The following is a 22,395-nucleotide window of genomic DNA, read 5'->3' as shown; positions in this document are numbered from 1 at the left end:
TAAAATAAAACATTGACAATTCATTTAAGCTTCTTTTATTGAGGTGACGGCTCGGCGTTGCCTTGATTCACACCAGTAATGGTCATTTACAGTGAAAGTATTACAAAACCAAATCGAGCTGACTGACAAAAAGAACAAATCCTACATTGCAGTGTGATCACAACGATCGTTTCTTGTACTCGTTGCAGAAGAATTCGGTTGATGGTGCAGAGAAGTGGAACTACTCACTCTGTTGCTTTATCGTCTGTTTTCAAACATGAAATCATTGTTGACAGGGTATCTGCAGATTCACAGAAAGTATGAACAATTCTTAAGGCCTTTTTGAGAATTAAAGTGTTAATTGAACTCAGAATAGAAATAGATGCAAATCATTTGAACCCCAGTTTAATTGTATGTCCCTTTTTAAAAAAAAAAATGTATTCTGATGTTACTGATAAGTTTAACTTCAGGATGCATTAAACAGCACCCAAAACACATGGAGTGAAATCAGCAGATACCAAGTCCGAGCTAACAATATCCTTCTGACCCCCCTCTACTGGCCATATTATCTTTATCTCTTTTATTCAAGCCATTGCCTCCATTATAAGAATGCAGTATGGATGCTTCAGGTTCAGTTCAACACAGATTCCATGTGCTTGTTAAATAACACCTGATATCTGGAGAAAGAGGGGTATCTGAACCACATCCAGGTTTTTGTCTCCATGTACTTTACTTGCACTACAATATGTTTGATAGTTGGCATCAGTGCACATATTCGTTTTCTAAACAGAGTTCTTATTGAACAGTTGTATGTTGTATCTTGGTGGGCAACCTACAAATGCACGAACATCTAAACATCCCATCAGCTTCACATACACACGCTCCAGGGACCACGCATGGATTAACTAGCTATACACTGACTATGCTGAATGCTTATAGTCTATTTACCAATGAATACAGTGAGGTGTATACATTCATATCATACAATAGTCGACTCCTTCCTAATAGGCAGCAAAGCATATTTGACCCAAGTTTGTTGGCTTACGCCCAATATGAACTTCAAGTGGTGATTGTCCATTTAACAAAAAAATACACATTATTCTTCCGTCAATCACAAACCAGCAGTTTCACTGTTTTCTCACTTTTCAGTATCATTCATTTCATTACAGCATTCTTAAAAATATAGCCTGTTCATGCCAGTTTTGGCCAAATCTATACATTTTCATACAGTATTAGCAAGTCTTGTCTTTACAGTGTTAGCCGTTTTTACATCCTTTCAATGTACAGTTTTCGCACAGTTCTGTAACGGAAGAACCAAGTGTTGAGCTTTGGAGGTGCTACAGAGATCAAGTACTGTACTTTCTTTTTCCTGAGCATTCTAGAGAGCTACCGTGAGTGAGTTTACTTTCAGTGCTAAGCAGCCTACAATGAAAACATCCAAGAAGGTCATCACTGTAGTGTCCGCTCATACATTGCGAGTCAGAGGATTCACATTCAAAGCACTCCCGTTAACTGTTTTGTATAAACAATAGGAATATAAAAGTCGCTAAAGACGTATATAGTCACGTATACACTCATTAAATCCTACTTGATGCAAATTAAACATCATTGGTGGCTGAAAGAAGCTCATATTATTTCATGTTACTGCAAAGTGCTGTCATGCTCTACAAATGCATAGCGTATATGTTACAAATGTTTAGCTTTTTCCCTAGACAATAGTGTTTTTCTGTCAAGGAGAGCGGCGGTGAGTGATGATAGCCTGAAGCTTTGGTTGCACCACGTATCGAATGAAATGTCATCTTGCTAGAGAAGAAAGATTTCATAAGAGTAGATAGATTTCAACTTTCCACTGAAAGCAGCTAAACAAGCAGCAGCAGCAATAACAGCGTGTTCAACTACTGTTCTACAGCACTGTGCAAAGATATTAAAGCAGTATGAGAAGTTAGCATTTACACTTTTGTGGTCCTCTGTACATGTTATTGTGTGTGTGCATGTGTACTTATCAGTATGCTTCTCCATATGGGTACAGGGAGCAGCTGTTTCCTGAAAGATGCTTCTGATTGGGGATGAAAGGATTGTAAAAAGACTGATTCTTTTTTTAGACTGTTGTTAGAGATTTCTGCCGAGTCAAACTCTCTGTAGCACCGAGCTATTGGTTGCTAGGACGTAATATAAGCAACCAGAAGCAAGACAGAAGGAATGATATCTTGATTTATGTTTAGCCTGTCCCCGGTGAGCCTCACCTCAACCTTTGAATTGTTTCTGAACCAGACCAACATCCTGTTAGCTCTCACACCTCGAGGAGTATCATATCATCACGTTATCATTTCCGAAGCCCCATAGTGGAGTGTGTTTTAGCATACTGTAATCGGCAAAGCTGCTATCTACTGACACTATGGCAAATCTGAACCACTTACATGTGCCATTCTGTATAGGTAATGCACTGTTATAGGCTGCAATACAACAAGTATAAGCGTAGACCTCTTACAATCTTAATATGCATCATCTCAAAGCTCCATGCCAGTGTGTTTGTCTCTTCGGTTTGTTGTTATGAACATCAGCTTTGTTACAGTGATCTGGATTTTTGTCACACTGGGTTAGTTCACTCGTTATTAGATGTGTTCACTGCTCAAACCCAAGACAGATTATAAACAATAAGGTCAAAAAATGGCTCCTTTAAATATTGTCATCAAAAGGTTTATCTTGGATGGCAATACAGTTAGACATTGGTCGCTTAAATTAGTCTAAATGGCTCAGGAAATCAATAAAAGGGCTAGAAAACATTTAACTGATGTCCCAACTGTAACTAAAGATCCCCTAAAATCCTGATCCCACAGTGTCTAATCTGAACGCAATCTGAATAAACTATTATGCTAATCCAGATTAAGCTTGCTTTGATGAGGCACTTCAGTATTTCACCCTGCAATACAGTGTGAGACTACTCACGCAACATGGGGCTTGTTGTGAACTTTTAACCCTTACCAAAATACGTACTATATGGAGCACCAGCTGTCTGATCCAACGGACTCAAAACAAAAATATAAGAACAAAGGAATTAGAAAAACTGAAAACAGGTAACTGTGGTTGTTGTAAGTGCTATTTCCCTCCTCCCAACCCCTATTCAAACCCCACCCCTATGATCCCAAAAGTCCTGTGTTTTTAGTCGCTCCTGAACTCTTCTTCAATTTCCGGGAGGTTCTTTTTTTCTCTCCTCAGGGTCTCGGTCAGCGGCCTGGAGCTGCTGGGGGAATCCAGGTTCTTGGGTTCATTGGTGCTGTAGCTGCCCTTCTGCTGATAGGCATATACATAGATGCTGTACATGCCTCCGAAGAGCAGCAGCAGCGCCAGGATGACAATGACTGAAGGATAAAAATAGCACAGTCAGAGTTAATTTGCAACTCAATGAGAAAAAAGGTGCTTCTGGAAATGCTAATGAGGAACAGGCACTGTTTGACTGAAAACTGAACATGTAATCTAGAACATCCTAGTCAGGTTTTTAGTCCAAACGGACACAGGGAATATTTACTGCGACTTAATCTTGTAAATTATTTTTCTGCAACATAGTTGATGGCACTCTGTATTTAGTAATTTCCTTCACTTCACATCCAGAATGAAAACAAAAGCAAGAGCAGAAGTATTACAAAATGAATCCTAGATGATCATTGACTGTGACTCTAGGTTTTCAGCCCTTTTGCAGTTTTATGTTCCCCATCATTTGCTTTGGTTTCCTGTCACACTCCAAAGACATGTGGGTCAGCTGAGCTGGGGACATTAAACTGCCTGTAGGTGTGTGTTTTGTTGTCAGTCAGTGTGTCCACTGTGTAATGGACTGCTGAGATGTCTTGAAGCCTTTGTGCCCATATCCGCTGGTCTCGGCCCTTGGGTGTTCATAACTCCAATAAATCAGAATCAGATACAGAACAGTGTTTACTCTAAACTAGGTTTTCACTGCAATGAGGTGGATATAGTTGAAGTGAAGGAAAAACATATTCCTTAACTATTGTTGTGACAGCATTTGATCATGAGCAATATTGCTTTATCAACTCCTTTTTAAAAAAAGGGTGACAATTCTCACTCATAACCATTTTATCCTGAGCATTATATCAAACAGAGTTGTCTGATAGCTACGTTGGTCGAAAGGGCAAAACGTGGTATATTCACAAATAACCCTCTCAACACGTGACATGGATACAATATTTTATCCTATTAATTTCTAATGACCATGTGTTCATGTCACGTGATCGCAAACTTTTCCAGTGAGAAAAAAAAACATGGCGAACGGCCGATTTATTTTTAGTGGAAAATCCTAAATTGTAGGATAGTTTGGCCGTTAAAATGCTTTTTGATTACATTTCTAGCGAGAGGTTTATATTGTACTTTTAGAATCTACTATTCTATTATTCTCCATTCTACTATGCATCCTATAGGATCCACAGTTTGATAGATATTAGGAAAATTATTTGAGCCATGTTTTTTTTTACAAAATATTGTATTCATATCACGTCTTTGGATTATTTGTGAATTTACTACGTTTTGCCCTGTTGACCAACGTAGCTATTACACGTTTTTCTGTGAGACTGGGTTGCAACCGATAACCTGCAGGAACCATTGTTTGGATGATTGAAAAGCACACCAATTCCATGCCCTTCATTAGCATAATACATCTGAATGTGAATGATCTATTAAAGTGAAGCCTGGGCCCATGCAGACTAAATATAGCTGATCCGGTAAAGGTCTCAGACAGAGATGGAGCAGGGACTCTGTGCTGCAGTTTAATCCTGAGGCTCCAGCCTGTCCTGCTCATCGGGGAGAAGGGCTCTAATGTTGTCCGTCATCTTTAATACTTTACTGCCAAACGCTCGTCTGCTCTCAACACTCCTCTTGTAATAAAGTGCAGGGATATCATGGGGATTATATAGTGGAAGGGATTTATTTATATTGATGTTTTCCAGAAATCCATAGGTTTACAGAGAAAAACACATTTGTCATTCCCTCATCAGTTTCATGTCTTTCATATATGTTATTTTTTAAATCACATATCGTTTCATATCAAAATGATGAATTACACCATAATCAATTCATATAATATCATTAAGAAAATCTACCATGTACTGCACAGCTTCAATTATATCCCAATATGTTTTTATTGTGTCAAAAATATATTTTATTTTATTCGTTGGCCTGTTGCCTTTACATAATTGATCTAACACTATTGCAATACTATTTTGGCTATTGATTTGATTGTGATCAGGGAATTAAGGCTTTATGTATTGGTAATGTATTCATTGTAAATCGTCTATTGACTTTATGTAGCATATGCAATGTAATCTAAGCATGTATAGACATTAAAGGAACCTGTCTTTACGGATATTAGTTCACATATCTTTTGCAAAGACAAATAGGTCTATTCTACTTCAATTAAATGTATTAATATACTCTAGAAGATTAAATAACATAATCTGACCTTGACTGAGTCAAATATAATCATTACATTACATGTTACTTGTTAGATGCTTTTATCCAAAGCGACTTACTAAATAATCTCCTCTATTAATGTATTAGAAATGTCTTGCTGTTTATTTTTCAACAAGTATGATTTTTGGATTTTGTCCCACTTGCAATACATTTGAAACTGCAGTCAGATTAAAAACCAAAAGCCCACATTGGACCCTGACAACTGGGCTCAATTAAGGATAAGAGGATTTTAGGAAAAAAGGAAAGATAATTTAAAACGGCTGATTTGTGTGATGTAGGACTTGCCTCTCTCTCTCGTTGTCAAACAGCATAAGGGCAAAATGCATTGCTTCCAAATGAACTGAATGAAGTGCAACATTTTAATTTACTGGCCTTTTTTTATTCAGTCATTCAGAAACAAGCAGATATGCAGTATTTATGTAAATAGGGCAACGTCTCATCAGAGAAAATGTAATCTTACCTGTTATCCAAAACAGGCCCAGGTCATCATGGATGTAAATATATTCTGAAAGGAAGAGGTATACACATAAGTGGATGAACATCAAATAATATTTGTTTTGTACTGATGTATTATGGGACATAGAAACTCACCTATGGTGGTAAACCAGGGGTCAACCTCCCATGGTACATAACCCAGGATAGGAGGGAAGGCGCCACAGTTGGACTCAGATACGTAGCCTTGCGTCGTTACGGGAGGATCCGTTTCATTTGGACGGAAGAAGGCCTTTAAGGGCGCGTAGACGTTGTATCTCACCCCAGATATGCAGCCTATGAAGCCTGGAGAATTATGCCTCTGGATCTCATAGTCAATGTCACCAACCTCTGAAAAGCGCAAACCACATTTGTTTTGTGTGTTATACATGTTTGTCTATTTATTGACCAATAACCTCTGATTTGCTGTGAAGGAACCCCCTTAAGTACGAGATTCTACATCTTAACGTTTCTTTCTGGGATAATACATTTCTGCAAAACAATAAACATATGGCTACTTGTTCTCATCAACATATATGTTAGACATTTACCCATCACTCTGCCCATGAACATGGACTTTGGAGAGTCAAACCTGGCATCCTCCACTAAGGTTATCTTTTCCACTATGGGCTCCATGTAATCCACCTGTGGACAGATCAAAAAACAAAAGGATTTTGTGAACTTGAGAGACAGCTAAGTCGTTTCTAGTCTTTAGGCTAAGCTAAGCTAAAGGTGAACAGCAGTCTATGATTCCTCGAGACATGACACCTTATTTCATTAAAAATAACATAAACCCAGGCCAGAGTTTACACAGTTAGAGCAGTGGCAGTATTGACCTGTGTTTTGATGGTTCTGTTGTGTCTGGTTATGTTGACGTAGTGGGGGTATCCATCTGCCAGGTTACGGTGAGTCAGCTGGTACTTGTGTGTTATGAGCCCCAGCTTATACCTCAGATCTACACTACCTAAAGGGAGAAAGGAAACAAGATATCAAAAAGAATATAATTTCCTGTTAAATAACTACTTTACAGGAACTTTTGTGAGCATTAGAGTTTCTAGTCAATGTTATAAATCAGATTTTTTACATGTGCCTTATAAATTCCAGCTTAGAACATTACTTCAAATAGTGTTTGAGTTGCTCCTACCATCGGTTTTGAGGATTATAGCAATGTAGTCTTGGACAAAGGAGCTGATGTAGAGCAACACAGCTGGCTTGTGAACGGTGCTGAAACTGAACTCAATGTCATCTGCTGTGTCATTGTAGCCGAGGCTGAAGTTGTCGTAGTGCGGGTCGATCCAGTTGGCCCACGCTGCTTCATCTGTTATAGGCTTCTTTCGTATGTTGTATTTCAGCCACGAGCCAATCTCAAAGCTGGCTCCAATGTCTTAAAAAAGATCATTGCGAAATTAGATATCTGTTGAATCATATTGCTGCAGATTATATCAGTTACTATGTTATGTGTCAGGCCTCTGGAGAAACATGAATGAACTCACCTTTATGGCAGTAGAAACCATCGAAAGCTGTGTTGTTACAGTCACAGGTGTAGGAAGCATAGCCCTCTATACACTGGCCACAGTTTCTGCATGGTATGGTCGCATTGAGACACTCCCCAGTACAGTTCCGCCTTATACCCTGTTCTTCATTTACTTTCCCCTCTAGATCAAGAGTAACCCCGTTCATTCGCAGCCCTCGAAGACACCCCAAGAACGGTCTCAGGGTGCGGTTAGCAGCACCTAATACAAAGAAAACTTGTATCAGTTATTCTTATTTACTCAAATTCAGAACATTACATTCAATTTATGTCATGACACATTTTGAAGTTCACCTCAGGCAACCTACCTACTACAACAGGATGTGTGAACTTCATGGTGACGAAAGTCTGACCTGGAAAACGCTTGACAGCCCAGGGCTGATAATCAACCTTGATTCGGGCCAGCTTCACATTAAGCTCAGCCTGAACAAAGTGCCACTCGTTGTCATTGAGTGGAACAGGGGAGTTTAGTGTCACATTTACAATGCCATCGCCAACCATAAAAATAAATGCAAGGTTATGGGTGGCTGGAAGAGAGAAAGACAGAAAGAAAATGTTTTAATAAAATATAGAGATTAATCAATAAATAAGATGAGGAGAATAGAGGGTATGCACAACACATCATATTGCAACCTGGCTTATGGTAGTAGGGTAAACTGGGAGAATTATAGTCAAAATAACACATATCTACTTCAATTAAATGCAGTTGGACATGCCAATGATCTTTACAACTTACCAATGAACCCATAGGTTCTACAGCAATGATATGTCTAACTTTCTTGTTGCTCTTGCTACAGCAGTTTTAACCATTTTCAAAATTGCTCTACTGTACATTTGTTGTCTATTTAGGATGTGTTTTGTTAGGATTCGCTGAAACTCAACACTTAACTCAGTGACTTTCGCCTACGTTGACCTCATGTGCATACCCTCTATAGCTCCAGTAACAGATGATTCAACTCACTATTCAGCTCTAGTCGTATAAAGTTTCGAAGTTGGTCATCAGAATTCTCCAAGAAGACGCCGTGGTCACGATAGGTTTTGAAGTGGAAGGAGATGTCACAACTGGAGCCAGGCCTGAAGGTGGGGAAGGTTATGTATGTGGGCTTGGTGAAGGATATGGTGTTCCAGATGTTTCCTTTGGAAAACATTCAAATATGTATTAAAATAAACAACTCTAAACACTTTCATAGTACTGAACATCACTGTTTGAGCAAACCCCATAAAATGCAAACTCACTGTCGCCATGGCAGCGAAGAGGCCCAACAGTGTATTGTGCTTCTGAGCCGGTCCTGTTGGTGTCCCCGATCACCACCTTCCTCACGGGCAGATGGTCTCTCCAGTCCAAGTAGCCCTTATCTGAGTACCTGTAAAGACACAGTGTGGATGTAAAGACTAGCTTGTCACTATCGCAGATACAAGTTAAGCCTGCACAATGTGTCCTTCTCTCACCATTGTCTATAGTCAGCATCACAGTTGCATTGAAACTTGGGATCGGTGCAGGTTTGGTTGATAGCGCAGCCACACTTTTGGACCTCTCTGAATGTTCCACCCCAGTAATAGTGACTCACATTGTCACGACCAATCCAATACCCAAAAGGTCTTCCATCTATTTTGAAATAGAAAAGTTGTGTTAGCTTACTATTTCCTTGTTCTTCATGTGCAAACTACCAAATGGACTAATCCAACTTGCTGGGGGTGTTGAGGAGACGGGACTTGTAGCAGGAGTAGTCGATCCACTGCTCGCAGTACACAGAGGTGTTTGCTAGAGCAGATACTTCATCCCAGGAGGCGTTCCAGTAGTTGACATTTCCGATATACGGCCGGTCTATTGAACTCCCAGTCACCTTGGTACCATCCACGCGGTCATTTAGAATCACTGTCCAAGCTTTATATGCTGTAAGGAGGCATGACATATATAGGTCGTGGTGATTACATTTGAAAGGAGAAAGATGGAGGGAATATTAATGTAAGAAAAATTAAAAGAATGTAAAGCAATTTAATGTGAACAGAAAGGTGAGGGAAAGAAAATGAATACTTTTACAACACATTCTGAGATAACTGCTGAACCTATCTTGTTTCATAAAAACGTCTAATTTCCAATTAAATGGCAATACTTTTGTGCACTTATTTACATTACAAATACTCTGTTTTGTCACTTTTGCACTAGAAATAAATTTTAACAATGTGTTTAATTAAAGAAAGTATCGAAATACAACCACAAAAAGCGATGATAACAGGTGATAAGAATAAACCATTTAAAGGAAAGAAGGTTGGTTTCCTGTAATATTCTTGGTTTTGCTGTTCCATACATCTATTTCCATAAAACAATTAACTTCATTTTTTATTTGTCTCTTCTCTCTTTTTCTCAACCTATAGATGATAATTTCCATGTGTTTGGTCCCTCTGTCTTTGGACTGTTTCCAGTTGCTGATATATGGTGGTTTAATGTCCAGCCAATTTAGTGTGATTTTTGATGTATTGATTTTTGATGTATTGATATTTATCTCGTCTTCTGCGACATTGTCCTTTACTGCCCCCAACGTTTTTTAACACCGAACAGAAATTATAAAGAAATCCCATGATATAACATTACGTATTTCTCATTACAGGAACATGATAACCTGAGGATTCGGCTCTGGACATAGGGCTGATGGAGCTGTATTTTATTAAGTGACAGTAATAACTTACACTTCATTTTGCAGTACACTTCAAATGGTTTCAGAGGTCCACTGAGATCAGGATCGATGGTGTAGTTTCCAGACCAATACTTGCCACTGAGTCTGTAGGCCTCGCATGACTCTTTATAAACAGCTGTTGTTCGAGAAGCGAGATGATCAATTTGTTATTATTAGGAAGAAATATAGAAGGTGCCAAGTGTAATCAACTGTAAAGCAATACTTATTACAGTGGAAAGATTGCCAGCCAGCACTTACACATGTGACACACTTCTCCTTTGTAGCCAGTGTTCTCACACACACAGATAAAGTCATCCCAGGACTGGATGCATCTGCCTTCATGTTCGCATGGATTTGGATTACATCTGTAAACCAAAGATATGATTATACTCTGTATGTTGGTGTTACAAAAGTGAATCCAACACACTTACATTATACATTCTCTATTTTTGTTGTTGATTATTTCTATTTTAAGAGACTTCGGGTGAGGTTTTATGACATGAATCTTTAGGTGACCTAAGCATACCTGCCTTTATGACTTTGAAATTAAATAAAGGCATAGACCAGAAATGTGCGAAAATCTAATATTGTGCATCCCGGCCTGCTATTAATAAAACTATATCGTTCTTTTATACTAGGTATTTCAAATGAAAGAATATTTCTTACCTGTCAGCTATGCCACAAGTTCCCAACAACAGCTCAGCATAGCGCCCCCACTGCCGTTGCAGAATAATGTCGATATCAAGCTGTTCATTGTCTATAAAGATGTGCTGCATGCAACCATGGAAGCGGTTCAGCTTGGTCTCACACTTCCTTATTGTGTTATTAGTTTTGGGACAACCTGAGCACAGGAAAACACATTTAAGAATTGGATGGTAACAATGTGTACGTTTATTTTGATCCAACATGATCCACTCACCTCCAAAGAAATAGCGGTCTCCTGTTCGGATTGTGAAAGGGTTGGTGATCTTCAGTGGAGAGCCCTCCTCTTCATCAATTGTCAAGGTCAGTAGGTTGTCTCTGGCTGCCAAATCCACTGTATGCCAGTAACCATCATTTAGCCTGTAACCTAGAAATGAGAGATTGCCTGTCATGCTATGTTTCTACAATCAGATTCAGTACAGTGATCATACTCATTCAAAACCCACCCGCAGCAAACTGGAGTTTCTTTTTGCCCGGTTGGAATATAGTGACGTTGATCTGTCCCTCGCTCAGGCCTAGCTCAAGGGCACCCAGGTCATCAGCAAATCGTGTGAACATAAGCAGCCCAGTGTAGTCCCATGAGCGGAACTTAAACTTCACAAACAAACGAGGCCTTCTGAAATAGCCTGGCACCTGCAGGTAGTTGTTGGGCCCGGCAAAGGTCATCGGTTTGAGCAGAATGTCCCTGCAGGCATAATGCATCTTTTTCTAAGGGGGAGAAAAAAAGATCTGACCTCAGTGACATTTAAAACATTTCCACTGACAAAGTAATGTTGTTTCACTACAATGAATGGTGATCTCCATGTTTTGTATACCTTTCGAGGGATGCGGATTTCAGGTTCTTCTCTCTTGGCCATGTAGATGATGTTAATGCCATTGATGAAGACGTTTTCCAGGCAGCCCAGGAAATTGGGTGTAGTGGGCAAATGAGGCAAGTTTTGCTCTATGACACCTCCGACATATAACTAGGAGAGAGGTAGAAAATCAATAATGTATTACTCTTTCTTGAGGCACATAGTCATCAATCATCATGAACCATTCAAATGAATACTAAGACCTACTGTAAAGAGGCGCTATTATGTTTTTGGGGTTTTTCTCTTGTGTTGATATGAGGTACCTGCGTATCCAGATCCAGGGTTGTAAACTCTCCTTTGCAGATGGCTGTGACTGTGTGACTGTCCACTGTGAAGTTGACCTGTCGACCTACGCGCTTGATGGTAACATAGTGCCAGTGTAGATTGTCAAGCAGGCTGCCAGCAGTCAGTGTTGTTCGACCATCGACTTTATGTATTATACTGCTTCCTAAACAGATGGCAAGGACAGGGGGAGGTCAATAAAGAAACCTATGCTCAAGGTATTATTGTAGAACTTTGTTAGCGGATGTCATTGTCTCATAGGCCAATATTTGTTCCGCTCATAACTCAATAAGGTCTCTTTCAACAAAGTACTGGCGCTGTACCTAGGCTGATGTGCAGGTAAAGACGGCCTCTCTTCAGCTCCAAGGTGAGGAGGTCTCCTTGAATCCCCTCACTGTGTAACAGCAGACCATCCTGCTCCAGGGTCTTGAAGTTTATGGCAATGTGGTCGTTTTGTGTGCGGTACCTCTTTTCTGGGTACATGTACACGACTGAGTCATCGCCGTTGTACTGTAGCACATAGGAATCTGCAGGAAAATATCCCAATATTACTAAAGAGGATGGGATGTGTATAGTCTTGTGTAGCACTTTTTAAGGGTTAAAGGATTATCTGAATAAATGCTACATGGCACTTTTCCTGGAGCTCATCAGATGTGTTTGCATGGATGTTCCAGAGTAATGCTGAGCTTAGTCATTTATTAACTAGTAACATATTGTGGTGTATTTTGTGGCATAATACTTAATACAATTAAGAACTTGGATTTCAAAATGTCCCTGGATGTGAATCAGAGAAAGTAAATCCCTGGGTAGAGAACATCAGTCCTGTTTTACCGTAAGGGCAGCCGTACAGCTCCAGCCTCACGCCGATCTTCCCTCCGTCCTCGGTGTTCCACGCCTGAGGCAGCAGACGAATGTGTTTAGCAGTAAATGCGTAATGGAAGACATTTCTCCTCAACTGATAATAATTCCAGTTTGCAGGCATCGTCTGCAAACAGAAGAGAGCGGGACACAAGGGAGATAGTTATTGAGTTACTGCAATGCTGTTCACGCCTTATTAAGGGGCCGGAGACAAACTGATGATGAGATTAGCTTTGTCATTGTTGAGAGAGATACTATGCTGTGCTGTCTTTGTTTCTGCAAGGGACAATACATACAAAAACACCCATTGAATGGGAAATCGGCTGTTTGGATTACATCTGTCTCGTTCATCCTCTCCTCATCCCTGTTACAGCCCTCACCCCACCCTAATTATTCTGGCTCAGAGACACCTACAGAGTTTCCTCCCTCCATGATGTAGGGGGTCCAGGAGTCCGGTCGGTCTCCATAGAGCAGCGTGTACTTGGTGATCCAGTCATATGAGTTGAAGGTCCCCTGGGTGGCGATGGCCACTAGTCGGTACTTCCTGCCCAGGTCTACCTGCAGCCATGGCTGCCTGTCCCTAGGGGAGGGGGACCAGCCACTGCTGCCTGAGGGGGGGAAAGAAGAGCTTTTTATCTGGAGGCAGTGTACTAAATATGATACAGCTGTCTTTTTCCCAAGACTAATACAAGCCAATAGGGAGACGGCACAAACGTCATTAGACACATAATCAGACTACATTATTGTTGATTAAAAATGTTTTAATCTCATATCAGGACTACAGCAATATTTTGGCTAGTCTACATTAATTGAAAGCTGAGTTGAACTACTTAAAAAAACTAAAATGTTGACAATTTTTATTTACTAATACTTTATTAGAATAGTTATGGTTTTCCTTGACTTATGAGTGTAAAATGCAAATACTTTTAGTGAACTTAAGATTGACAAAATAATACAGGATCATGTTAATTATACCCTATAAAATAACAAGGGCATTTGACACAGGGCGAAGACTAAGAAAAATAAAAACATTTGGACAAGACTTGTGATTTTGCAGATAACACAACACAAAGCTAATGTATAGCTAGTAGTATCCAATGAATACTATTGAGGGCTGTATATATCTGTAAGCAGAGTTTCCAACTAAAATCCCACACATTCACTATAATCGTTGCCTCAACTGCTGTTATGTAATGTGAGGTCAATATCCTTTGCTAAAGTGAAAGTATATACACACATAAAGCAAATAGTAGATTATCTATATGTTCACAACCCACAGGGAGTTTAATAAGTCTCGATTGGTAGCATACAGATGCTCGATTGTTGGAATACTTTTTAAAGCGCAGGTGTGACTAATAACATTAATGTGCCTTGACATGTGAATGGACCATAGCTGTTATTTATGCTAATAGCTACACGTGTGCTTTTCCTGCTGTGATAGGTCAACACATCTGCAATTAGATAGTTCTGTGAGGTTAATGGTGTGAATCTATGGATTCATTTAGACGACTTACCATATAATTTGGCAAAATTGGCAGAGTAAAGAAAGTTATATCTGGAGGAGGCCAGGAAGGAAGAGGCATAGAGCCCGGAGATCAGTGGATCAACACATTCTCCTGCAGTGACAATAAGAAAGACGTCAAGGTCAGAAGTTATTGCAAGATATTTGTCATAATGCAGCATTCACACATTGCTTTCAAAATAATACAGTTCTGGGAAACAAAGGCTGGCACAGCCGCACAGCTCGATGAGAGAAGAGCATTTGAAGTTTCATTAGTGGCTAGTGCACGCTCCATTAGACATAAAAAACAAATTTGTCCAGAACCATACAATTAAATCAAAGCGTAGCACAAAGTCTTTCTGCTGGTAAAGTGAGATAGTGAGGTTACAGATTCATGTTACACAGTAAAGCACAGTCCCTAAATAACCTTCTTATTAAGCGGTGAACCAAGGCTCATACATTTCCCCTGTGCATCATCATCATTTCTTCATGGGATGGGTGGAACGAGCTGAGACATATCACACAGACAACTTCTGATTATGCTATCTCTGAGATAAACTACTGTGAATGTCATTGTCATAGGGTTATGCAACACCCCCTATCTATTTTATAAAGAGGTCTGGTCCTGTGATGTTTGGTGTTGCAGACACCGAATACAAATGTTGCTGCGTCACATGAATATCTTTGTGGGTGTGTGTACGTGCCTGTCAGTGTCTGCATGTCGGTATTTTCTCTGTCGTTCCTTCATGGGCAGTAAAGTCAAAGGCAATCTAAGGTTGTCGCTTTGTCATGTTGAGTTGCTATTCTGCATTATGAGACTGATAAGACCATAGCCATCTGCTCAGACTCGCTCTCCAGTCCATGGCTAATAAAACTGACCATAATTCTACCTAATCCTGCCTGTGTCACTGCTGGGGATGAATGTCCTCGCCCCAAGCTGCAAGAGAAGCACTGTCTCATTTTAAGAGGTGGAATATGCTCTCTAGCCACAACAGATTTAATATAGATAGACTGAAACAGATGGGGTTTTACTTGAGTATGAAAGTAAGCAGATACAAATAAATCGCAATATTTTAATCCACAGAGAACCAACTATAATAGAAATAAGGTAAATAAAAGCTGTTCCCTATCCAACCCTCGTCTTCCTCCTCCCTTATTAGTATGATCTTCTTTTAACACTTGGAGCTGTTAACCGATAAGCAGATGTTTTGTCATTATAAATCATTTTCCTACAATTGCAGAGGTCACGGAGCACAAGAAAAGTCTACAAACAAGAGCAGTTAGCAGCATGTGTATGCAAGCTGCAGATAGAGAGAGTAGAGGAAGGGTGCTGCATAGAGTCTCATTTGAATTTACTTTGCGAGGCAGGGAAGATTGAGTGATCATAACAATTCATGCAGAGAAGAACTTTTGTCAACTGCCTAACCGTTAATCTTATATAACACATGAAACATTCTCGAGCCATACACAATACGACATGTTCTGCCTCATCTGGAGAGAAGGGGTAAATCAAATGAATTCTGTCACCTTTCGTGCAAGGACACGCTGCACATTGGAGGTAGCATGCTGAGCAAGGGAAATGTGACCTTGACTTTCTGCTTCTGTCTGCCTCCCTAAGAGGTTTCCTCCCCATACTGAATCTCCTGCTATGTATACTGCGGATACTCTATCTGCCGCCTCACTACTTCTCTGTAGAGCCATTTGTAAAGATCCACTGCTCAAATGGCTAATCAAACAAAAATATTTAGTAGAAGCTCTGCTGCACTTACACAGGCAGAGTCAATTTGCCACTAATGGGTTTAAGTGTATTGATCTGTTTTAATTCCTCAATCAGTAGGGTAAAGGAATTTTACTTAAACATGTGGTGAGCCCCATCCTAGACTGCAGCAGGTTAACCCAGGCCACTCAGCAGCCCCTCCTCACTGTCACGCACTCCACCCCCCCACTGATAAAACACCCAGCTTCTTCCTTCACCCTCTCTCTTTATCTTTATTCCAACTCCTAAAATAATCCACTCTTTCCTGCTCTCCCTGCGTCACATTACCTCATACTCTCACTTATCATCTTGCTTCTTTTTTTTTTACTTCTCTCTCCTGGAGTGGGCGTTGTCATGATGCAGCAGTAGCTAAAATGTACCTACAGTATAGCCCGTGCAGAGCATCCAATCACCAGGTTTTCACCCCTTTTCTTGTGACAGCCAAAGCCCCCCCCCCCTTCTCTGCAGAGTAGTCTCTTCCTCCATTTATCGTGTATGGGCTGTGGGAAACAGTGTGGCTGCATAGAGCTCTAGCACCACTCTTGCTGAATCATCAGTCTGCTGTAAGTGTATAGGCTGCTATGTCTGGGCTGACACATCATTACAGCAGGTTACACATATATATGCAGAGATGCACCTCCTCAGCCTGTCACTAACCTTTGACGCGTGACCGCAGGGGATTCAGGCAGAAAACCCTGTATGTCTGAATGCAGATGTCCAGCAACAACATATCAACAATGCATCAGGATTCTGATGCAAATACTGCAACAGAACAGCAAAATGGTAGTAAAATACAGCAAGCTCTATTGAAAGAGGTGTAATAAATCATTCATACCCAGGCCGGCATCACAGTGGGTGGTATCAGACCACTGCCTGAGATATAAACACAAACTATGCAGGGTATCACATTCCGACATAAATCTGAAATAAGATGTCAAAGATTCTTTGTCTTAAAGAAACAAACAGCTTGGTTTTGTCCCTTGATATCAATTCCCCTGACAGTCTCCTGATTCCTGGACTGCTGACTGAATGAACACAGCATGAACTTCAGATGTATGCATTGACATCACACTCTTCCATACACACACACACACACACACACAAGTAAGTGAACCTCAGCACCACCCCAGGCTGGGCCACTGTACTCTGATGCTCCATTTTAATCTGGCAGAACTCCTGTGCAATTCCACAGAGCAGATAACATATTGGCCAGGCCTGCAATAAAGTACCAACAGGATATACGACAAGCCCACAGACCATCCATTTACTGCATAGCATTCTGGGATCCAATTATGTTTACCAACAGCCAGTCAATTGCAGACTTTCCTGTTCATTCACCTTTTAATGCTCTTCACAATAACGTATAATAGTACAGTTCACTCACAGAATATGTGACATGTCAGCAGCATGGAGTCATAATTTCCAGTCAATAACTGTACAGAAAAAGTGCACAATATAATGTATCATTATCACAGTAATACTGTACACAAAATGTTGCCTAGAGTAAGTCACATGACAAAGCATCCCTCCTTCCTGATCTTCAACTGATACCAACTGAGTCATGCAATGCGCTGTTTTGGGATAGTTAACAACCTGTGAAGTCATCATGACATCACTCATAAAGCTTATTAGTATGCATACAAGCTTTGTGATAGAAATGTAGATCTAACATTTCCCCTGATCTAATTTTGACCTCAAACACATCCCATCACTGCCCAACTAAACCCAACACATGACTGCTTGTGTTTTTATATCCCTGCAGGTGAATATGAGCTCTTCGTGTGCACCATGCAGTGATCTGTGGACAGGTGGCGCAGGGCTTCCCAAAAAAAGTACTGCAGTGGGCTGGTCCCACTCAGGACGCTGTGTCTCAACCGCTTCTTTAAAAAATAAGATCACATTTTCACCACAAAACAACATGATACACGATGTGATATTAAAAACAAGATAGACTCCCAATTATCATCGTTATTTTGAGAAGAAGTCGAGAGATAAAGTCGCACGCGGCAGAAACTTGCACGCTGGCCGAGGGAAAGCACTGCAATGCAGACAGTGCAGCGCGAGGGGATCACCATGCGCACCTTCCGCAGGACCGACGCGGTTATCTTCCACACTTTAGTTCTGAGGTCCCATATAATAATGCTTTACTGAAATGCCAATAGCCAATACAACCAGTGAATATAATGATCTGCACTTAAAGGATTTTCCCGCAACGTGCCCTTCACCGATCGCAACACCTCTGGCTACATTTCCCCCCCCCCCCGGTGGTATTTTCCACTTATAACCGAATTACCGAGTTAACTTCCTCTCAAGCATACAATCAGACGTTAAACAATATGCATATACGGCACGTATAAACACTTTAATACTATTCAAACAGCCGATAATAAATCAACAATTTCAGTTTCACAGGACTTACGTGATGAGCAATGTTGAAAACTCAAAAATAAGAGGCATATGCTCAGTATTTTGCAAGTCATCCTTCACTTAGGACACGTTTCTCCGTACAGGCTATCTTATTTAGATCGTAGATTGTTCTGCAGCATCCTCTCACCCCCCTTTGGCCCAACTTTAACTCGCGCAGCTCCAACTCCTCTTCCCGGGTTCTCGGGCAGCCTCTACCGGGGCGGGGACGCGCATTGGATGCTGGTGCTGATGCTGTCCTTCGCCGAGAGCGCGCACTTCTTCTTTATATCCTTTAATAATGTTTAATTCACATGTCCGTCATGGAATTCTCTGGCTCCGGGCGTGATAGGATTCAACATAATTGTAAACAAGCCGAGAGTTTGAATCGGTGGGTTTCTGGTGTGTCCCTCTCGCAGGATGCAGAGGAGACTGGAAGAAGGCAGGACAAAAACAAAAACTTTTTCTGTCTGCCACAGAGTGATAGTATTTTTCCAGAACAATTAAGAAAAATGTAAGTTGTCTTTAACCTCCAGATAAGTCTTAAAGAACTTGTCAAAACAGCAACTTTCCTTCTGGGATGTGGCTCAGTTCAATAATGGACTAAATATATATTCCTCTTCTCTTCTTCCAGGGCATATCACATCGTCCTTTGGCACACTTTTCAAGGCTGCACACTGGAGTGCACTGCGCTAGTGAGGAGATGGTTAAGAAGTCTTTTGGTCCAATAACGTAGATCTGAACTTGTATCCAAAAATAGGATGGAAGTCCTTTATATGCCGCATCAGCAGCAGAACCGTTTAGAATGACAATCTCAGCAGAGCAGCAGGCTGCACAGGTCTACGGGTTGTTTGTCTGACCTTGTGCAGGTACTCTGTTCCCACCAGTGCATCAACAAACATTCATTTTAGAGGATGATGATGCCAGCTGTGCCTGAACTCAGACGAATCCCTGCACACATACACACACACACACAACTACATGGGGGTGGAGGCTGGGTGAGACAGTGGCAGAGGGGGATTTGTAGCAATGGGTAGCACATTGACCACAAAATAAAAAGGCTTTTGGGATTAAGAAGTGGGTTTATGGGGCTGCAGTGTGTCAGTGGTGATGTGAGATTGAATGCTTGGGCCAGCGTGGGATTTACCGTGTTTTCAATCAAATCAGATTGTCAGTTTGTAAGCTCCCTCCTGCTCGCTTCCCCCACCCCTGAAATTCAGAGTATACAAATATATCTGCAGAAATAAAACAATGGCAACAGGAGAAAAAATACATGGGAGAGTAAAGTGGGGCATCAAATCAGCAGGGGAAACTGCCGATGTGGCCCACTGCAGAGGTATCTAACTGACAGGTGCAAAATCATTTGGAGAAGTGAAGTTCAATATGTGGCTAAACCAAAGCAAACAATATTATTTGTGTTCTGTATTTGGTTGTCTCTGTTAGACTAGACAGAATAAACAAATAGATATAAAACTAAATGTTTTCCTCTACTGACTGTTGCTCAGTTCTCCTCAGACAACATTTACAGTAAACATATGCACCTAAAGACATTGTTTTTAGGCTGGATTGCCATCTGTTTCCCTAGTGACCTTTATATTCAACCTTATAGTAACCAATCGAGACAGGTTCAAAGGACACATAATAAGGTCTGGTTGGGGTTAAACCACACATCTGGGAGGAAAAACAACACAAAAGCTCAAGTGATAAACTGATAAACAAGAGCATCCAGACAGAGACAGAATCCCCAGCAAACATAATATAATGCAGGGTTCCAATGTCAGCCTCTCTCACATAGTCCATTTGGCACCATGTTTTCTGTGAAATACCTCAAATATCCTGTCCTAAAATCCTCTTATTTTCGTTATGTGAATAGTTCTGCCAAAGTGATGCAATAATTTCAACTATGCACAATGAAGGCTGAATAGAAATAAATCTCTAACACATTTTCAAATATGGAAGAACACTACAATAATTCACTTTGTATTCAGCTGCCAATTTAGCGGATACAAATGACATATTAGTGTAACATTTAGGTGGAAAAGAACACCATTTGGTAGTCATTACCAGATTAAAAAGCTTTTAAGTTAGGTTTTAATGGATAACCATATGCTGACAAATATGAATGAATGGAAAATGTGAATCATAAGAGGGATAAACCTTAATGCAAAATATGGGTTTTTCCTGAATGTGCATTTAGACTTAAATTGTAATTTGCAGATTGCAGCAGCAGTTTCAGAACCAAACCACAACTGGCCACTAGGTGTCAGATAAAGCTCAGACATGTACTGTATCTATGTTTTTTGTCAGCTTACACCATTTGACTGAAAAAACTCTTTACCACAACCTATTCATTGTATAACTTTATTGTGCAGGTCTTATATTTAAAATAACCGTTTTATGGTTCAGAAATGTATGAACATGTACATACGTTATCAATAAATTGGCCAACGACCTTTGGTTTAATGAAATGAGAATGCCAGATTTGAAATATGATTGACTTTTCTTACTTTTGTATTGATTTTATACCTACTTTTAAGTTGAAACAAAAAAAAATCACACTCTGTGTCCTTCTCTAACGTGTTTTAAAAAAAACACCCACAGGTGGATGGACATGTGATGGCCTTGTTTCTCACAGGGTTGTTTTTTTTAATCAGATTGTACTTTTGTCAGCCCCCATTAGCATTGTGTGTATTTTCCATAGGGGTTCCACTGTACTCTGCATAGGACATGTGCTGAGGGTACAAGAATGAAAACACACATAAACACTTCTCACACATAAATCGCCAAACCCACAACCACGGGCACGCAGACACTCACAAACAGGGGTCAAGACATGACTTGGGTCCAGATGTTTCCAAGAGATAACGCTGCTCTGTTTTTACGGATGAGTGACTTTTCATGAAGGTGGATGAAGGATTCTGACCAGTTTTGTATGATGAGCACGGGCTTTATTTATGTCAGCAGCAGATCACGCTGATGGTGGCTATTTGGTAAATACTTGTCAGAAAGTGGAGAATTCAGCAAGATTGTATTCTGGTTGGACTCTAAGATAGTTGTTTATATTGGCCACCAGCTATGGGAACCTAATGTCCCCCTATACTGGTGCGTGAGCTGCTGTAAACAGGGCTATTAAAGCTCTCAGGTGTCCTTACACTGGTATGACCTCCTGCTGGTGAAGGCCAATCTCAGCTGAAAATAAGCCCAGACTGGGATCCCACCTCTGAAGATCTCCCCCCATTGTTAGCTCAACTGGTGTGTCCAAGACAGCTGATACAACCTGTGTGACCATTCACACTTCAGAGTGGACTCTCCGACAAACTCAGTTTATGACACAGACCGCGGGGGGTTATGGGAATGTTACAAAAACCAAAAACTTCTGCTGAGGGTCTTTGCTTTCTTTCCAAATTGAGAGGAAATGTATGGCACAGTTGCAAATTGTGCTATTTAACCTCTATTGTTTGAATTGTTTTGTTTTCTACATTCATATTTTACCGTATTGTAGTCCTACTATTATAGCCTCATTGGTCTTTGTGTTATCCATTCGTCTACTGTAAAGCACTTTTCACTGTAAAGCCTTGTTAATGTCAAGAAAATATGATAATAAAGTAAGAGATCAACATGCATTTGGCTTGTTCTTATTCTAGTCCCGTCCTCCAGCCAGTTTAAAAGGCTATTCCTTTGTGTTTGCCTGGTCAACACAACATAAAAGCCTGTGAGCCTTTTCATCAGATTCTAATTTACACGTTAAAACAACCGAGTGAGGCTTCTGTGCTGATGTACCGGCACTAGAGCTGCTATTGTACTCCAGTTAATGAACACACGCATGCTTTCATACATTTTCAAAGTTAATTTATTCAGAGAGGAGGCGAAGAAGCTTTACACACAACGACAGCTCCACAAAGACAACA

The 22,395-nt window shown here is 40.5% G+C and overlaps 1 protein-coding gene across 1 annotated transcript; it reads right to left on the bottom strand.

Annotated features, from left to right (window-relative positions):
- Positions 1–19: 19 nt before the first annotated feature.
- Positions 20–18,964, bottom strand: cntnap1 (contactin associated protein 1). Its single transcript, XM_034089275.2, has 24 exons — positions 18,504–18,964; positions 14,342–14,443; positions 13,242–13,435; positions 12,801–12,954; positions 12,293–12,496; positions 11,951–12,135; positions 11,649–11,798; positions 11,280–11,541; positions 11,051–11,200; positions 10,798–10,972; positions 10,390–10,496; positions 10,145–10,267; positions 9,147–9,350; positions 8,906–9,062; positions 8,693–8,820; positions 8,418–8,591; positions 7,765–7,983; positions 7,419–7,658; positions 7,070–7,309; positions 6,762–6,889; positions 6,477–6,570; positions 6,046–6,276; positions 5,915–5,959; positions 20–3,338 (listed from the first exon to the last, which is right to left on the bottom strand). Exons 1-24 carry the CDS (start codon positions 18,562–18,564, stop codon positions 3,139–3,141), a joined length of 3,927 nt encoding a protein of 1,308 aa, XP_033945166.1. The 5' UTR covers positions 18,565–18,964; the 3' UTR covers positions 20–3,138.
- Between the last annotated feature and the right edge of the window lie 3,431 nt (positions 18,965–22,395).

Source organism: Pseudochaenichthys georgianus, chromosome 8 (genome assembly GCF_902827115.2).
Source record: "Pseudochaenichthys georgianus chromosome 8, fPseGeo1.2, whole genome shotgun sequence".
In the NCBI taxonomy this organism is placed as follows: domain Eukaryota; kingdom Metazoa; phylum Chordata; class Actinopteri; order Perciformes; family Channichthyidae; genus Pseudochaenichthys; species Pseudochaenichthys georgianus.
Note: the sequence above shows the minus strand (reverse complement) of the source record. Positions and strands in the feature narration are given on the sequence as shown.